This window comes from Protomyctophum parallelum, assembly GCF_964188405.1.
Source record: "Protomyctophum parallelum genome assembly, chromosome: 6".
Lineage (NCBI taxonomy): Eukaryota > Metazoa > Chordata > Actinopteri > Myctophiformes > Myctophidae > Protomyctophum > Protomyctophum parallelum.
The window spans coordinates 38284667-38301340 of NC_139701.1; the positions used below are offsets into that span (position 1 = coordinate 38284667).

The following is a 16674-nucleotide window of genomic DNA, read 5'->3' on the forward strand; positions in this document are numbered from 1 at the left end:
TGAGTGAGTCATTAGCATCGGGGGCAGTCTGGGCAGAGCAGAACCATGTTTGTTAAATGATCCATCCCTAAACGCCAATTACTAATTAGGTAATGAAGGGAAAGCGTTTTGTTAATGTGCGAATGGGATTCATTCAAACTTAATAACTTTAATAATTTTCGCGGACACGGAACAATGTTGCAAACATGATTACCGTAAACACTCAGTCGGGACTGTCAGTCCTCTTGTCAGAAAATATCCAGGATATTATGATGCGGCTCAGCGGCTGGGTGTGTGAATGAATGGGGCTTGTACACACAACGACCTTCTGGTTGGAAGGAAGCGCTTCAGCCGCGCGGCCGTGCTTTGCGCGTGCACGTGGAAGATATAAAAGAATGTGGAGCCCCAGAAATCCATCACAGAGCGAGTCATTATAGCGGCGGAAAGGCAATAGCGAAACGGGATTTTGTGACGTGTATAGGTGCGCCGTTTTTTTATTTTGTATATTATTCACACAGATCAAAGATGGACTAACCCAGGGGTGTCCAAAAATAACACTGAGATATGTTTTTAGGTAGAACTTTTCTTGTGCATTTAACTTTGCAGGGTGATGTGTGAGGGAGAGTCAAGCCATGCAGCTCAATGAGAGTAGAGTTCAGACCGTTGCTCCAGAGGTATGTGAGCATCAAACGCTACAAGAGGATGATGCAGGACTTGGAAACTGTGGAGGCTCCCCGTGCAACCTGTCACTGCACTGCTGGCTGCAACTTCTCACCAAGGATTCTATCATGGAATTAACTGGAGATGGCTCCTCTTTTGTGTTGCGGGTGATGATAGCTTTTGTCTACTCCATAGTGTGTGCGCTGGGGCTTGTAGGGAACATCCTGGCTTTGTATTTGCTCCACTCGCGACACAGGCAGAAACAGTCCTCCATCAATTGCTTTGTGATGGGGCTGGCTGTCACAGACTTGCAGTTTGTTCTGACTCTGCCTTTCTGGGCAGTGGATACGGCCCTGGACTTCCGTTGGCCATTCGGCCGGGTGATGTGCAAGATCATCAGCTCTGTCACCACCATGAACATGTACGCCAGTGTCTTCTTCCTCACGGCCATGAGCATAGCACGCTACTACTCCATCTCTTCCGCACTCAAGATGCACAGCCGACGGGCGGCGGCAGCCAGGGCCAAGTGGACCAGTGTGGGGATCTGGGTCGTGTCTCTGATGGCCACCCTGCCCCACGCCATCTACTCCACCAGTGTGCAGGTGTCCGATGAGGAGCTCTGCCTGGTGCGCTTCCCGGACTCGGGTAACTGGGACAACCAACTTCTCCTCGGGCTGTATCAACTGCAGAAGGTCCTGGTGGGCTTCCTCATCCCTCTGGTCATCATCACCGTCTGCTATCTCCTGCTGCTGCGCTTCGTGCTCAGCCGGCGTGTCGCCGGCATTGCCGGCCCGGAGAGCGAGCAGGGCCGACACAGGCGTTGTTCTAAAGTCACCAAATCTGTCACCATTGTGGTTTTGTCATTCTTTCTGTGCTGGCTTCCCAATCAGGCCCTGACGCTCTGGAGCGTGCTCATCAAGTTTGACCTTGTGCCCTTCAGCAAGGCATTCTACAATGCACAGGCCTATGCCTTCCCCCTGACTGTGTGTCTTGCCCACACCAACAGCTGCCTCAACCCCGTGCTCTACTGTCTGATCCGACAGGAGTTCCGAGCGGGCCTCAAAGAAATCCTGCTGCGCGCCACGCCCTCCTTCAGGAGCCTGACTCGCCTTCTCCCTCGCAAGGCCAAAGTGGCAGAGGCTCCACCTATCCTGGTGCTGGTCCAAATGGATCTTTAAACTAGAAAAAGTGGCACAGGTCTCCACCAGGAGGACAGTGTGTGTGATGTTTGGCAAAATGTTTAGGAGTAATATAAGCATGTGTTGTGTGTGTGTGTGTGTGTGTGTGTGTGTGTGTGTGTCGCGACTTGGCCTGTTGTAGCGCCACCATGACACTGATTTGAAAACTGTCAAGTGGTATTTCTTCCTCAGCCTAGTGGGAATATGCATGCACAGTTTCACTGCAATCGGACTCTGCGTTGAAGAGTTGTGGTGATTTGTATAAAACGGGTACAAAGCGTGCTACTCCTGAAAACTTTAAAAGCCAATAGTAGCCAATCAGGATGGATTATGAGAAATCAAACAACCCTGTCTTGATCACATGACTATGGAGAGCATGTGTACCGATGTGAAATTTGGATAAAATCTGAAGGAGTAATATTAGAAAATGTGTTTTACATATGTCGGCCTCCTGGTGGCGCTATAAAGAGTAGATGTGAAAAATTCCAGGCAAAGGTTTGTCCTTGGCCTCTAGGGAGTGTGCATATAAAGTTTTACACAGATCTGTGCAGTTAGAGGTAAAAACACTAATCGGCCAGTTGAAAATGTTTCAGTGGCATTTCTTCCTCAGCCTAGTGGGAATGTGCGTGCACATTTCACCCTTTGTCAAGTCCCGCCCCTGGTTGTGCCCCTCTTTGCACCCATTGGTTGCAGTTTCGTGTTTGGACAAAAATCCTCTCTCCATCCACTACCATTGAAATAACATGTTTTTCAGTTGCTTCTTATTAATATTCTGTGCACTCAATTCTTATTTTAAACTTGGTGTCAGTAAAAAGGAACATCACAGGTGCAGCATGGTGACAGGTCATATCATGTTTGTTTTTAGTTTTTACCAAAAGATGTTTTAGCAAATTCAACATAAACAAGGCGGAACCAGGGCAGAACAAGGCAGAAAGAGCCTGCTGATTAGTCAGTCAGGGACCAATCAGAAGGCTGACAAAGGGTGAATTTCATGGAAATCACACGATGTGTTCATGATTTGCGGCATTTTGTTTGAAACTGAGCACTCCTGCGAACTTTGGAAGCAAATTATTAGCCAATCAGGATGGAGTCTGAAAAGACTGAAAGACCCGTTTCGTTGAATGGCTCTAGAGAGACTATGTACCAATTTGCGTGATGTTTGGACAAAATCTGTAGGTGTACTGTCCACATTTTTTGCACAAAGCGGCCTCCTGGTGGCGCTATAAGAGGCCAATGTGAAAACTTTGGGGCAGAGGTTCAGCTGTGGCATTCAGGGAGTGTGTGCAGAGTATGGCTGCTATCAAGCCAACGGTGAGATTAGAGATTAGCTGTCCACAGACGTACGTACGGACGGACACACACACACACACACACACACACACACACACACACACACACACACACACACACACACACACACACACACACGGACGGATAGAGTGCAAAACATACTCTCTCCCCATGCCTTGGTGGAGACAATAACTGGGAGACTGATAGAGAAAAGGAAGGAGTGAAGTGAGTGTCAGACTGACTGGACTGACTCACTTGAGTGAAAGAGTGAGTAAAGGTTCATTCATAGTCTGGATTTTCGGTGGTGAGCTGACCACCGGAGCTGAAATAACGTTGAGCGGTGGTGAGTAAAATCAGAGAGAAGGGCTGGGGCGGTGGCGGTGGTTTGCCGCGGCTTGTGACGTCATGTTGTAGTTCGGTGGTCACCTCATCACTGAAAGTCCAGACTGTTGTTTGAATGTTTGAGCCTTAAGGCATCTGAGAAAATGAACATGCTGTCTTATTGATGAGTGGCTGTTTAGCATAATGGAGTAGCTTCTGTGTCCCATCTTTTTCACTAACACAAATAGCAAAATAATGGACTGCCCTTTGGGATGTGCCCCAGTTATTCTCTCTCTCTCTCTCTCTCTCTACGTGCTCTCCAATTCACTTTTTTTCTCCCATCACCCTAGAAACTTCCCTTCTCTGACAGAAATTTGCTGCTTTCTAATTATTTGTCATGAATATGTATAAAGAATTCCAATCATCTCAGAGGCTTGTGCAATTACAAGTAGCCAATTCTTATTCCCTACAACACCTCTGTTTGAATCATCATCCTTTCCAGTTCTTCCAGGAGAGAAATTGAATTTTGACAACCATTGTGTTAGTTATATTCTCTATTGTATCCACACAAAACAAAAGTTATGGAGGGCAGTTTGTCAATTATCAAAGGCTGGGAACTACACCACAATATTCACAAGAGGTGAGTAATACTCACTGAGTATTAACCGGTTTTTAGGGACACCCAACGCTACCTTCTATTTATGAGATGGTAGAGGGATGAAGGACTGTCTCACCTATAGGATTGAAGGAGGAAAACAGAACATCATGCATGTCTATAAATGGATGAAACTGAAAAGATTAACAATAGAATTGCCCAGAATGCCACTGTAGCTGCTCGTCATGCTTAATTGTATGTAATTGTTTTGTTCTGTGTTGACCTGCACCTGTCCTGTGTGTTTTATTTTATACAATTAGGCCTATACAAGCAACCTGAGGAAAAGCCTAACCAGTCACAGCTGATGGGGTTAAATGTGTTTGGTTACTTAAAAGAGCATGCGCTATATTATAGGTTACATCTAATTGATAAGATAAAAAATATAATGGAACAGTAAATGTGCCAAAAATATCACTGGTGAAAGTGAACAATTGAAAAGCAAAACCTCCTTCCATAATTGTACAGTAGGGGTGTGCAGAGGCCCAAGCTCACAGTGGGGGCAACAACATACTGTACATTATTATTGTTATCATTGTTATATCACAATAAATTGCTTGATCAAATTTAAATCTTTGTCCAACAAAGCCAGTAGACTGTTAGTTCTACAACGCTGGGTAGAACCACACAGAGTAAACTTTTTAGAACTAAAGGAAAATCTATGTAAAGAATAAATCAATATTCAATTCCATTAGCTGTTCACGGGGAAGCAACAGGAAGCTCAACATGAAAGGATTTACTTCAGTACTACTACGCTATTGGGTGTTCGCCTCCTAGCGAAATCCTGTGGAGCTGAAGATTGACCAGTGATGAAATTCTTTTAAGATTGTCCTTCTGGCAAAGGATGCACACCTGCTTTACATGCACACACATGTGTGCGCACGCTCCCCTATGCACGCACATACGCACACACATGCAGTTCTTTCACAGCAACGCTTTTAGATATCTCATTCCATGCTGTAAAGTGTATGTTTACCTCACACTAAGTATGGAGATTCATACCTACAAGGTCACTTTGAAGAGCGTCCAATGTAGACCATTGATAAAAATACCAAAATACTCATTTTAGAGCACTTTGAAACAAGCACAGCCATGCACTTTCTGTTGAGTCAACCATGTTGAGTAGACTATTTAAGCACGAAAGTATAATACTAATGTGATTATATGATTTTGTTTCCTCTGTATTTCATCATGACTAAATATAATCAGTATATTTTACAGTTGACACAATGTATGTTTGTATTAAGTATCAGTGGAATAAATGTAATTGATGGGTAAAGTGCAACTGTAAATACAAATGAATAAAAGCTCTGAACTTGATCTATAGTATTCTAAATAATTGTGGCATATCAAATTTGAATTAAAAGACAGTGGGGAATCTGGGGATACATTAGATAGCTGAGTGGATAAGAGCTTGTATGATGAAGTGGAAAAGTTATACGTTATGAATAATTAATTTGTAGCCATTTACAGAGACACTTTTACAAATGGACACTTTTACATTAAATCTAAATCTAACACGTGAAGTGAGACCAGTTGAGTGATTTGAAGCCCTCACTTAACAGTGAATAAATGGATTATTCCACATTCCACTGATATTTATCATCTTTGTTCTGACAGTGAGGCTGTCTCCAGCTATAGAGGGTATGCGCGTGACATCATCATCATACCCGGAACTTCCGGAAGTTATGCGGGAATGCCTACTGAGTGGCAAAAAACTACTTTCTGGCCTTGCTAGCTCATACATCCAAACAGAAAAGTCCTGTCTGATAGCAAAAAATGACATTAAACTCACTTTGCTACTCACTTTGCCACTCGATTTGCCATTCACTTTATGCATGTGCATACCCTCTATTAATGGAAGTCGATTGTCTCATTTTGCATTGCTGTTCTCTCTCATTAGCAACATGAGCACTGCACTGAGCAAAGAAGCAGATACTCACTGACTGAAGCAGGTGCTGCCTGTGTACACTGACATATTCAACATGTTTATTTAGACTAATCTATTACTATAATCGGAATCTCAGTGACATTCAATGTTTCATTATTAGAAGATATTTTGTAATCCCCCCCCCCCCCCCCCCCCTCCCCAGGGGGTGTTCAGAGAGAAGTTGCAACAAGAGTAGAGCCACTGCTCCACATACTGTAGAAAGGGGCCACTGGGCCAGTTGAGATTTTGTTTATGCCGAAAGTTCTGCAGACAACGTAGCCTTTTATTAGTTGGTTAAGGATCAATATAAATATAGAAATACGGAGAGCCCCCTGCCCGCATTCATCCTTATGTGGACTTTGAGTGAGTATATTAATCTCTTAAACAGACACAAATACATGGATGGGGTCCATAGTGGAGTTACATATCACAACATATTTGTTAATTTTGTGATAAAAGCACCACATTTGTCAGATGTGTTGATAGATATATTGAACAAAACTGTATAGGGGCATCACAAATTTATTTTTTTCCACATTTTAAATAATAATAGAATCTTTAGCATGCATGACCTGTGACCTATATGTAACATTTCATCCCCGAGAGAAGATACAATCTTTAAGGGAAAGAATAGAGACAAAGTCAGTAATTAGAATTTTAAAGATGAATATTTATTGCAGGCACTTTAGCATAGCAGGTAATTAATCAAAGTCAGCATTAGAAAATTGATAAGATAAAGACTTGAAGAAATAATCAGCAGAGTTATAAATTGGGTTAGAAGGAGGCGGTGGCAGTGTCCCCCGGCTGTGCGTCAGTGTCCTTGAGCAAGACACAGAGCCCCCTAATTACCTTGCATATTTTCTTCCGCCATCATATGTGCAAAATCAAATCAAATCAAACTTTATTTATAAAGCAGCATTAGCATACAAATTGTGTGTACCAAATTGTGTGCCATTGTGGTATATGCGTGTGAATGGCTGAATGTGAAGCAAAGCACTTTGATTGGTCAGATGGGATAGAAAGTTTTCTTATTTTAAAATTAATGCAGATGATTTACCACCATCTTAATTGAGGGAACCATGTTGTGGTCAGTCCTATGCCCATCAGCCATAATAAGAGATGTCTTCTACAATACAGTAAAGTTAAAGTCACTCTTATGCCTAATTTATACTCTGTCGAAATCCATACAATGCTGCTTATGCTTATATTCTGCACCGAACATTGTAAGTACATGTTATTTGTAGAGCACCCTTCACAGACATTGACATTCAGTCATTTATAAGTGCTTCTCAAGTTTAAAGGCAGAATTAAGAACATATCTAAATCAAAAGAAAGTAGAAAGGTGTGCTCCTCGAGCACAGGCCTATGGCCAGGCCAGGTCTGTTTTTCCAACGACCTGAGGTTCAAAGTGTGAAGTGGGCTGGTGTAGCGCCACCATGACGCTATTAGAAAAAAACGTGGTGCAGTTTCTTCCTTGGCATAGATACTTATAGTGGGAGTGTGCATGTAAAGTTTCACAGCAATCGGGTGCTGCGTCCGTGATTTATTTATATTGTGAAAAATGGGTCACCCCTGCAAAAGAGTCAGGCAATCGGAATGGAATATGATAAATCTGGCATATACGTCTTGATCACAAAATTCTGTGAGGTTTGGACAAAATCAAACTCCCTAACTGAAAGAAGTGGTGAAGAGCGTGTGAAGGTCCTTTCTTCTTCTGAGAGTGGTTTCTGACTGGTGCTGGTGATTTTGCTTGATGAATGCAAAATTGGAAGTTTCTATTGCCTCACGGCCATGAAGGGCTCAAGGCTTGGGTAGAGTTTTTTTCCCTGGATCACAGGCTTATATATTTCTTCATCAGCGAGTTATCATTCTGGTTCTCGAGAGTATAGGCTACTGTATTTATGAGCGTTGCATGTTTGTCCTGTTATTGTCTTGTATTTATTGTTACTGGCAGAGCTGTGTCACTTATTTTGCCTCTTCCCTTGGCCAGTTCACTTCAGTCTCAATGTGGTTTTAACTGGTAAAAAAAAAGGTTAATCACTGATTAGCTAAGTTTTGAGAGGACATTGCATTGCAGGGCACCAGACGGCTTGTAATACAGTAATACAGTAGGTGATACGGATTTGCCGGACACAAAGAATAAATCGATTCATCAGACATCGATTAACCTTACGCCAAAAGGGTGGCAAGAGGTAGCAAAGAGGTAACTTTTCAGATGGTGTATGCTTTAGATACAGATTTCGCTTCAAATAGAGGTGACAAAAGGTTCGAGTCACATGGGGGAAGAACTCACAACTTATATTGAATTTATACAGAAGAAGATCAAGAACTGAATGTTTTTCAAAACATTATGGGATAAGCATGGTTTAGAACAGATTGACTTTTACATTAATCAAGAATGTAAATGTATCTCCTCCGCGTCATCAGTGCCCATACCCGAGGCGGGGTTGGTGAAAGGGCCTTTCTGTGTGGAGTTTGCGTGTTCTCCCTGTGTCCCCTAGGGTAGGTACCCTCACAAAAAACATGCAGTAATCCTGGTCTCTAAACTGCCTCCCTCTGGCCAGCCGGGGCGCCTGATGGAGGGGAAAATAACTGGTTGGAATAACGTGTTCCTTCCACGCGCTACGTCCAACCAGGGAAACTCCCCCCCTGTCAGGTGTAAAAGGAGCAACTTGGACATGCACTCATGCATGAAGGAAGCATGAGTTCAGTGGCTCTCCCCAGGTTGGCGGAGGATGTGTAGAGCCCATGAGAATCACATTAGATAATTGACACAGGGGTGAAAAATGGGTTACAAAATCGTGGGATAAAAAATATATATAATAATGGAAATGTAATCAGTTGAATCCGACTTCTTTCACATACTAAAGTCAGCCCTTACATCGACGCCAAACAAATCCATCTCTGTTCTACAATGCTCTGATGGACGCAAAACATGAAAGCACTTTGTACATCAAGGTGAAGTGGGAGAAGATGGAGAGAACATTGTTGTTGGCATAAAATATCATTTGATACTTTAAGACCCCATATCAGGAAAAATACAAAGGTGAAAATTAGGCCATGCTAGGTGGGGCAGAAAAAGTGAATAACTTTAATTGTAACTTATACTATTGTGAGTTAACCATTAGTGGTGGAAAGTAACTAAGTGCATATAATTATACTGTATTGAAGTACTATTTTGAGGTATTTGTACTTTACTTGGGTGTTTTCAATTTCCAATAGGAGTACTTCTACTATTTTGGAATGTCCCAAATTGAAGGTATTTTGGAAGAATATTCACAATACCTCTGAAATTCGAGACCTTGGCTGTACCTGGACATGTTGAATGTTTGAACCAGACGAGAGATGCTGCAGCAGGTGCTCTTGGCGGCAAGCAAAAAGAGACAAATTCTACCAAATTTGGAACAACTGGATAGTACTGCCCCACTGAGAGAAGACTGTTTTATAATTACGCTCCCCTCAGCACTATTACTGAAAGAATTTAAAATCTGTAAATACATTATGTATTATGTATTATATACATAATACATCTGGAAAAGAAGGTGGAGGAAGTGAGAAATATTAATCATGCAATGTTGCTATTAGTAGGAATAATCACAGAATGGGGTCACATATTGGGTTTGTATAACATTCTGAGCCGCTGTCTTTTCTATTTCCCTCAGCACTCTCACTAATTATTGTTCAGCTGCTTCCTCAATAACAGCTTGTTTGAATAAGCAAATCATTGAAATAGTGAATATCATGGCCTTCTCTTTCCTGAAATGGAATGGGCAAGCAAACACAAATAACACAGGGTATTTACTATTTACATAATCACCTCCCCCAAACAAAAAGCATCGCAATTAACTAGGGGTGTGCATCTCTCCCTTACAAGATGATTCAATACGTATGGATACGCATGGGCTACGATGCGATTCAATACGTATCGATACGCATGGGCTACGATGCGATTCAATACGTATGGATACGCATGGGCTACGATGCGATTCAATACGTATCGATACGCATGGGCTACGATGCGATTATTCAATACGTATGGATACGCATGGGCTACGATGCGATTATTCAATACGTATGGATACGCATGGGCTACGATGCGATTATTCAATACGAGATGATTCAAGCCAGCAACATTTAAGCAATAAAACAAGTAGTAATAATAATAGTGATAATGATATTATTTATAATGCTTCTCTGATGGGGGATGAGGATTTACTATTCTGTGCCGATTGGGTTGAGGCAGGTGGGGGCGGGTCTTTACGCAACCGGCCCGTCGTCCTAAATCACGCGTCACAGTGAGGCTTGAAAATGGCGACCGGAAGTAGCTCGTTCTGAACGAGTCTCCTCCCTGTGCCCGTCCCTAGTAGGATACAAATTATATGCCTGGTAGAACAGTGGACTGAACTCGAGGTTATTTCATTAACTCCCTATGGTCACGTCAGAGGATTTTGTGAAGGAACTTGAAAGAAGTCTCTGAGGACCCCTGCTTGTCACATTACAGTTATGATCAAGCTCACCCTGCTGCTGTGTCCTCCGTCCCGAAGGCTTCACCATGCACCACCACCACCGGGCAGCAGCAGCTAGGGAGGTAGAGCAGGAGCTCTCAGAAGCTTCCCTGTTTGATCTCCGGTTCCCCATGGGTTAGTGTCGAAGCGTCTTTGAAGAAGACCCCGAACCCCTCCCCTCCCCTGGTGCCTGCATTGCATGGTTTCCTCTGCCCTCAGTGTGTACTGTGAATGTGTGTGTTCGTAGATAAATGTAATGCAAATTGTGAATGTATCCTTTACGATTATCAAACCTTATGATCACTGACTGGTCCTTCCATCATGTCATACAGTCGGCCTAGTAGATTATTAGAGATGAGGACATCTCCTGTAGAGACATAATTGCAGTTTCATTCATGTTCTTTTTTTTTTACTTATAGTAGCTGAGCGCAAGTGCTAATTTTCAGCAATGCCCTGTACAGTACAGCCACAGCCTTATACTGTTGGCCACTAAGCAGCTCCACTGGAGCAGTGTCTTGCTCAAGGGCACTTCAGCGGTGTTGGGTGAGTGATAACCAAGCACTCACTTCCCCAGCCAGATTTTTATGCCCTCCTGGGGAATCAAACCGGCAACCTTTTGGCAACAATGGTGCTCCTCTAACCCTTAGGCCACTGCAGCCCCCAAGTTTTCTTTTTGAGTGATGCCTCCACTAGATTACACAGCTTTGTGTGTCCCTATGTACAGATATGTGTCCGAGCACGGACAGCTGCAACACCTAAAGTGGCCAATAGAGTACAGCACAGAGTAAAGTGGCACAGAGTACACAAGTAAGACGCGCAAACGCGGGAAGCGAACGCAGCTCGTGTGTGTTTGGTTGTGTGTGTGTGTGTGTGTGTGTGCTACAGCTGCGCCCTGTGTGTGTGTGTGTGTGTGTGTGTGTGTGTGCTACAGCTGCGCCCTCTGGTGGCGGGCGGGTGGTGTAACAGCGGGACAGACACACAGACATTCAGCCCTTGCTGTCATAGTAAGTGGCTCACTGCGTTCGCAACTACAGCACAAGCCCCTGGGCACATTCCTGGGGGCCTGGATGTTCCGGGGACCCCCACACGGTCATTTCTCGAAGATATTTTCCAAAAATAATCCAAATACAATGCCGAGCACAGTACACTAAAATGCAGTACAGAGCACAGTACAGTACAGTAACTATAACAATAAATGTATAGTTGCACCGCTCAGTTCACACAGGTGTGATTTAAAAAATATATATAAGCTATAGGATCTAATTAATACATCAGAATGTTCCCTAATCTCTACTCTGACTCCAGTTGAGGGAAGGCATTTTGATCAATCCTTGCGTGAGCGTCCACAGCTGGGACAGGAAGTGGGCATAGAAGATCTCATTTCACCCATGGCTCTAACCTTTCTTTAAGGCTTAATGTAATGATTCACTTTGTTGTGGAATATTTAATGAATTATTCCTCATTACTCTCTCTCCGGTAAAGGTTCATCTTATCTTATTAACAGATACAAAGAAAGGTGACTACTCCAACCCTAGATGTCATGTGATTACTTAAAAGAAGGTATAGCCTAGTAGCCTACTACAGAATTAACATGCTGATTACATCAGCATTCTTAATCCAAAGCTTTTGACATAGACACACACAGCTCACTAGATTACCAATAATAAAGTGCCAAGACCAATACCTGCAGACACAATTATTGCCATATCGTCTTCACAAATGTCTTCAAAGGTGTGTGTGTGTGTGTGTGTGTGTGTGTGTGTGTGTGTGTGTGTGTGTGTGTGTGTGTGTGTGTGTGTGTGTGTGTGTGTGTGTGTGTGTGTGTGTGTGTGTGTGAGTGTGAGTGTGAGTGTGAGTGTGAGTGTGAGTGTGAGTGTGAGTGTGAGTGTGAGTGTGAGTGTGAGTGTGAGTGTGAGGCCGTGCATTTGTTTTGTTTGCGGGTTAGGGTTTCAGGCTTTCATCTTTTGTTTGCCTACCATTTCTGTATACCAATCATATTATTTTCTTTTCCAAACACACACCATCCTTGTCCATTACAAAGAAGTTGTTCACAACATGTTTTCTTTATTTATTTTTTCTTCTTTCTCTCTTTCTTTTAAATGTGTTTTTGCATTATGTTAGGGAGAGGCAAGAGTTTATATATTCGATACAGTCTGTGTTTGGAGAAATTTGATTTTATTTAGCGGTGAACCAGAAAGTATACTGCAATAGGAAATCACACGATTCACTGTTCCCACTGATGTAGTTTAAGTTCATTATAGTTTGATTGATGAAACTGAGAACTGACAACCTTACTGTCCTACAGAAAGAAAAGATCCAATGCAACACGACGTAATGCTGATTGATTGATTGAAGTATTTATTAACAGTTACAGTACATTTCAAGCACAACTCAATAGAAAAACTGTTAACTGAGTGGACGACACCATAAAGCATTACACTTGTTTACAAGAGGGTCCACCGTTTTCAATTCATCATAACATTTAGAGACGTACGAATATACACGTATAGCCAAAAACAGGAAATCATCATAAAGGAGGTAAAAAAGGGGAAAAACATATACAGTGAGGGGAGTCCGTAGGTGCCCTTTGAGAGTGGTTTTGAAGGAGTCAAGGGATTTGCATGTCTTAATGACTGTTGGTAGGGCGTTCCACATTTGTGGCATAGGAGCTAAATTAATTTAGTCCCTTGTTTGTGCCAAATCTGGGTTGCACATAGTTTGTTGAACTCCCTCTGGTGTTGTGGGTGTGGACTTCATTGCCATTAAGGAAGTATTTAGACATGGTACATGGGTATCTTGGTGGTGTATCGAATCTTGTGGACCAGACCCATTGCAAGATGCTGTACTCTGTCGTCAACCCTAAGCCATTCCAGCCTGTGAAAGTGGGCAGGGGTGAGGTGGGTTCGGGGGGTGAGGCCCAGTAGTACCCTGGCCAGTTTGTTTTGGGAAGTCTAGAGCCTTGTTTTAAGGGCCTTTGAGGTGCTGTGGTACCAAGAGGTTCATGCATAGTCGAAGAAACCCTGTGCGAGGGCTCCTGTTAGGGTCTTCGAGGTGTTTTTGTTGACCAATGAGGAGATCCTGTATAGGAATCTTGTTCTTTGATTGACTTTTTTATTACATTGGTGGCCATTTTATAACCGAAAGATTTGCCTCCAGGATGGAACCTAGGTAGGTAATTTCATCTTTTCGTGTGATAATATTGTCACCCACTCTAACCAAGAAGATCCAAATTTGATCCAAAACAATGGATTCAGTTTTCCCCAGGTGTAAAGATAGTTTGTTATCAGCGAGCCAGGTGCAGAGTTCAGAGCTGAGGGCCTTTTCAACCTGCAATTTGTTCCTGTCCAAGACTAGCAGTGCTGAGTCATCTGTGAACAGGAACAAGTTGCAGTCACAAGCTGATGTCATGTCGTTTACATATATTTGGAACAGTAATGGGCAAGGCCCTAGTATGCTTCCTTGTGGAACGCCACAGTTCACTGGGAGGAGGGGGGCAGTGTTCTGTTCACTTCCACCATCTTTTCTCTTTGCATCCAGCTCACTGGTGTGCTATCGACACCAATTGCTTTTAGCTTGTGTAACCAGTATGGAGTGGTTCACGGTATAAAAAGCCTTTTGGAGGTCCAGCATGACCATGCCGTAGTGTTTTCCAGCATCCACCTCATGTTTGATGTGGTCACTCAAATAAAGGAGGCATGTGTCAGTGGAGTGGAGTGCTGATTGTAGTTGTTAGTTCATTCAGACAGCCTTTTACTTTCGTACTCTTTTCAGCGTCCGTTGATGCTTCATAACCATGTAAAATGCCCAAACTCATTTCAATGAAAGGAGAGATCGACACCAATTTGATATAAAAGCTCAAATGTTTGTTAAATAAAGTGCAGATTTTGGCAATTCGACTCCATTAACATTTAAAGTGCATAGGGTTAGGGGTTAGGGTTAGGGTTAGAATACACACTTTTTGCCAAGTTAAAGTAATTTTATGAAAATAACTTTTACCCAGTTTTTCCTCATTGTAACCAGGAAAGCAGCCTAGATTACCTTACGACACTCTTCAGTGGGCATCCAGAAAATACAGCACGGCATGGTAGAGGTTAGTTTGAAGCAACACATCACTTTAACAACATTTAGCTTTATAGACAGTGACTGTGGTGTATGTACAATAGCTATAGGCCGAAGATGTGCAATGCGGCAGACAGTGAGTTAAGTGGAAATGTAAGTGTATGTATAGTTGCCATGTGGAGCTAAAGTGGGTCCTAGCTACGCTTTCTATGTTGACCTGAATGCAGTCTTTCAGTGATCTAATTTCCTCCAGACAGATGTGGTCTCTCAGTCCATAGTATGTGCCAATGCAGCAGCATGTGTAGTGCTAGTTGTCACTGCTGGGCTCCACTGTGAGTACCTGGCACCTGCAGTACCTAGGCACAAGTGGTATACCTATACCACTTGTCCTGGCACTCTACTGTCTCCAATGATGAAAATGTGGCCAAATTATTGGAACAGGAACGCTGTTCAGACTTCCTTCGATTCTGAAGAGAGTGTTGAAGAAGAACCAATACGAGAAGCATTAATGTGTCCCTTGTCCCTGCCTGTATACAGTATGTCCATCTAACAAGGGTTGATGAATAATGATTCAGTTGAGACGTGTGTGCGGAGAACATCATAAACAAGGCAGTATTACACATGATACATTCTAAAGATTAATAGACCAATGGAGCAGCCATTGGTGGGCCAGCTTTTCAATTTATAATGTATAAAATATGTATATATATATAATGTATTTTATAGGTCAGTGCCTGTTGGGCACTGACCTACTTGGAACGATGCAAGTTGTAAATGCATGCCCCACCCACATCTTATGTCTGTCTCCCTTTTATGCCCATATGGAGTTCTTTGTAAGGCATGCCCAAATATGGAATATATGCAGCCAGCTTGTGGAGTTCTGTATCAGGCATGCCCAAATATGGAGTGTTGTGAGGTCAGAACAGGCCAGCTCCATATATAGACGATGGGCCACCGGTCCGGTCCAGAGCCCGGGCAGAGGGCTTTTTGGGGCGGTTCTGGACAACCGTGGGTCCGACGTACTCGACACCAGGCACTGCACCCCCTGCTGTGGTGTGGAACGTGTGTGTCCAATTTGAAGTCGGTTCTCCAGTTAAGTGGATTACACACAAACAGAGACCTGGTGCATTTCTAGAAGAAAACGGCACAGGTCTCCACCAGGATTGATAAGGACTAATATAAAAAAGAGTGTTGAGCATAAATGGGCCTCCTCGTGGCGCTCGAAAAGAGAAAGGCTGATTTGAAAAATGTCAATTGGCATTGCTTCCTCAGCCTAGTGGGAATATGCATGCATAGTTGCACTGCACTCGGGCCCTGTGTTCATGATTTGCAGCATTTTGTACAAAACGGAACACTCTTTGGAAGGCAATCTCCAATCAGTGTATACAATCTGAGAAATCCAACAGTCTTGATCACAACTAGAGATCATGTGTACCGATTTGTGTGAGATTTGCGACTAATATAAACAAATGTGTTTTAATCGGCGTCATGGTGGCGCTATAACCAGCAGATGTGGAGTGATGCAGGGAAAATGTTATCCATGGCCTCTAGGGAGTGCGCATATACAAAGTTGTACACAGATTGATTATGACCTGTTATAGCGCCACCATGAGGCTGATTTGGAAAAATTACGTTGCATGTCGTCCTTAGCCTAGTGGAAATGTGCGTGTATAATTTCACGGAAATTGCACACTTGTTTTGTTCTAAACGGACTAATCATGCAAAGCAGAGCTACAGTCTGTGTGAGGACATCATCTCTTTACCGCAGTCCGCAGTGCCACTTTAGCCAGCCCAGCACGAGTCCACTCATCTACTGTAATGTTGCAGAGGTCAAAAGAGTTTTAAAGCACACTTCCAAACGGTGTACATTGTTTAAGTCACAGGAACCTGCTTTTCACATCATAAATATGAACTTTCGTGTAGCCTGTAGTAAAATCCACATGATGTCTTTCTTGTGAAAACCGCCATGGTAGTTTAAATGTCTTGATTTTGATTGATTGAATAGTTAATTATTAGACAGGAATGTAAAAAACAGCAACAGAGTATACAGTAAAACATTTAGTCCAAAAGGAATGGCACCAAAAAACTGTCTTGCAGTGT

At 42.9% G+C, this 16674-nt stretch overlaps 1 protein-coding gene across 1 annotated transcript; it reads left to right on the top strand.

Moving 5' to 3' along the window:
• Positions 1-611: 611 nt before the first annotated feature.
• rxfp3.2b (relaxin family peptide receptor 3.2b) lies at positions 612-1817 on the top strand (the record flags this gene model as incomplete). Its single annotated transcript, XM_083766714.1, has 1 exon — positions 612-1817. The coding sequence occupies one exon, from the start codon at positions 612-614 to the stop codon at positions 1815-1817; it is 1206 nt and encodes a 401-aa protein (XP_083622840.1).
• Positions 1818-16674: the final 14857 nt, after the last annotated feature.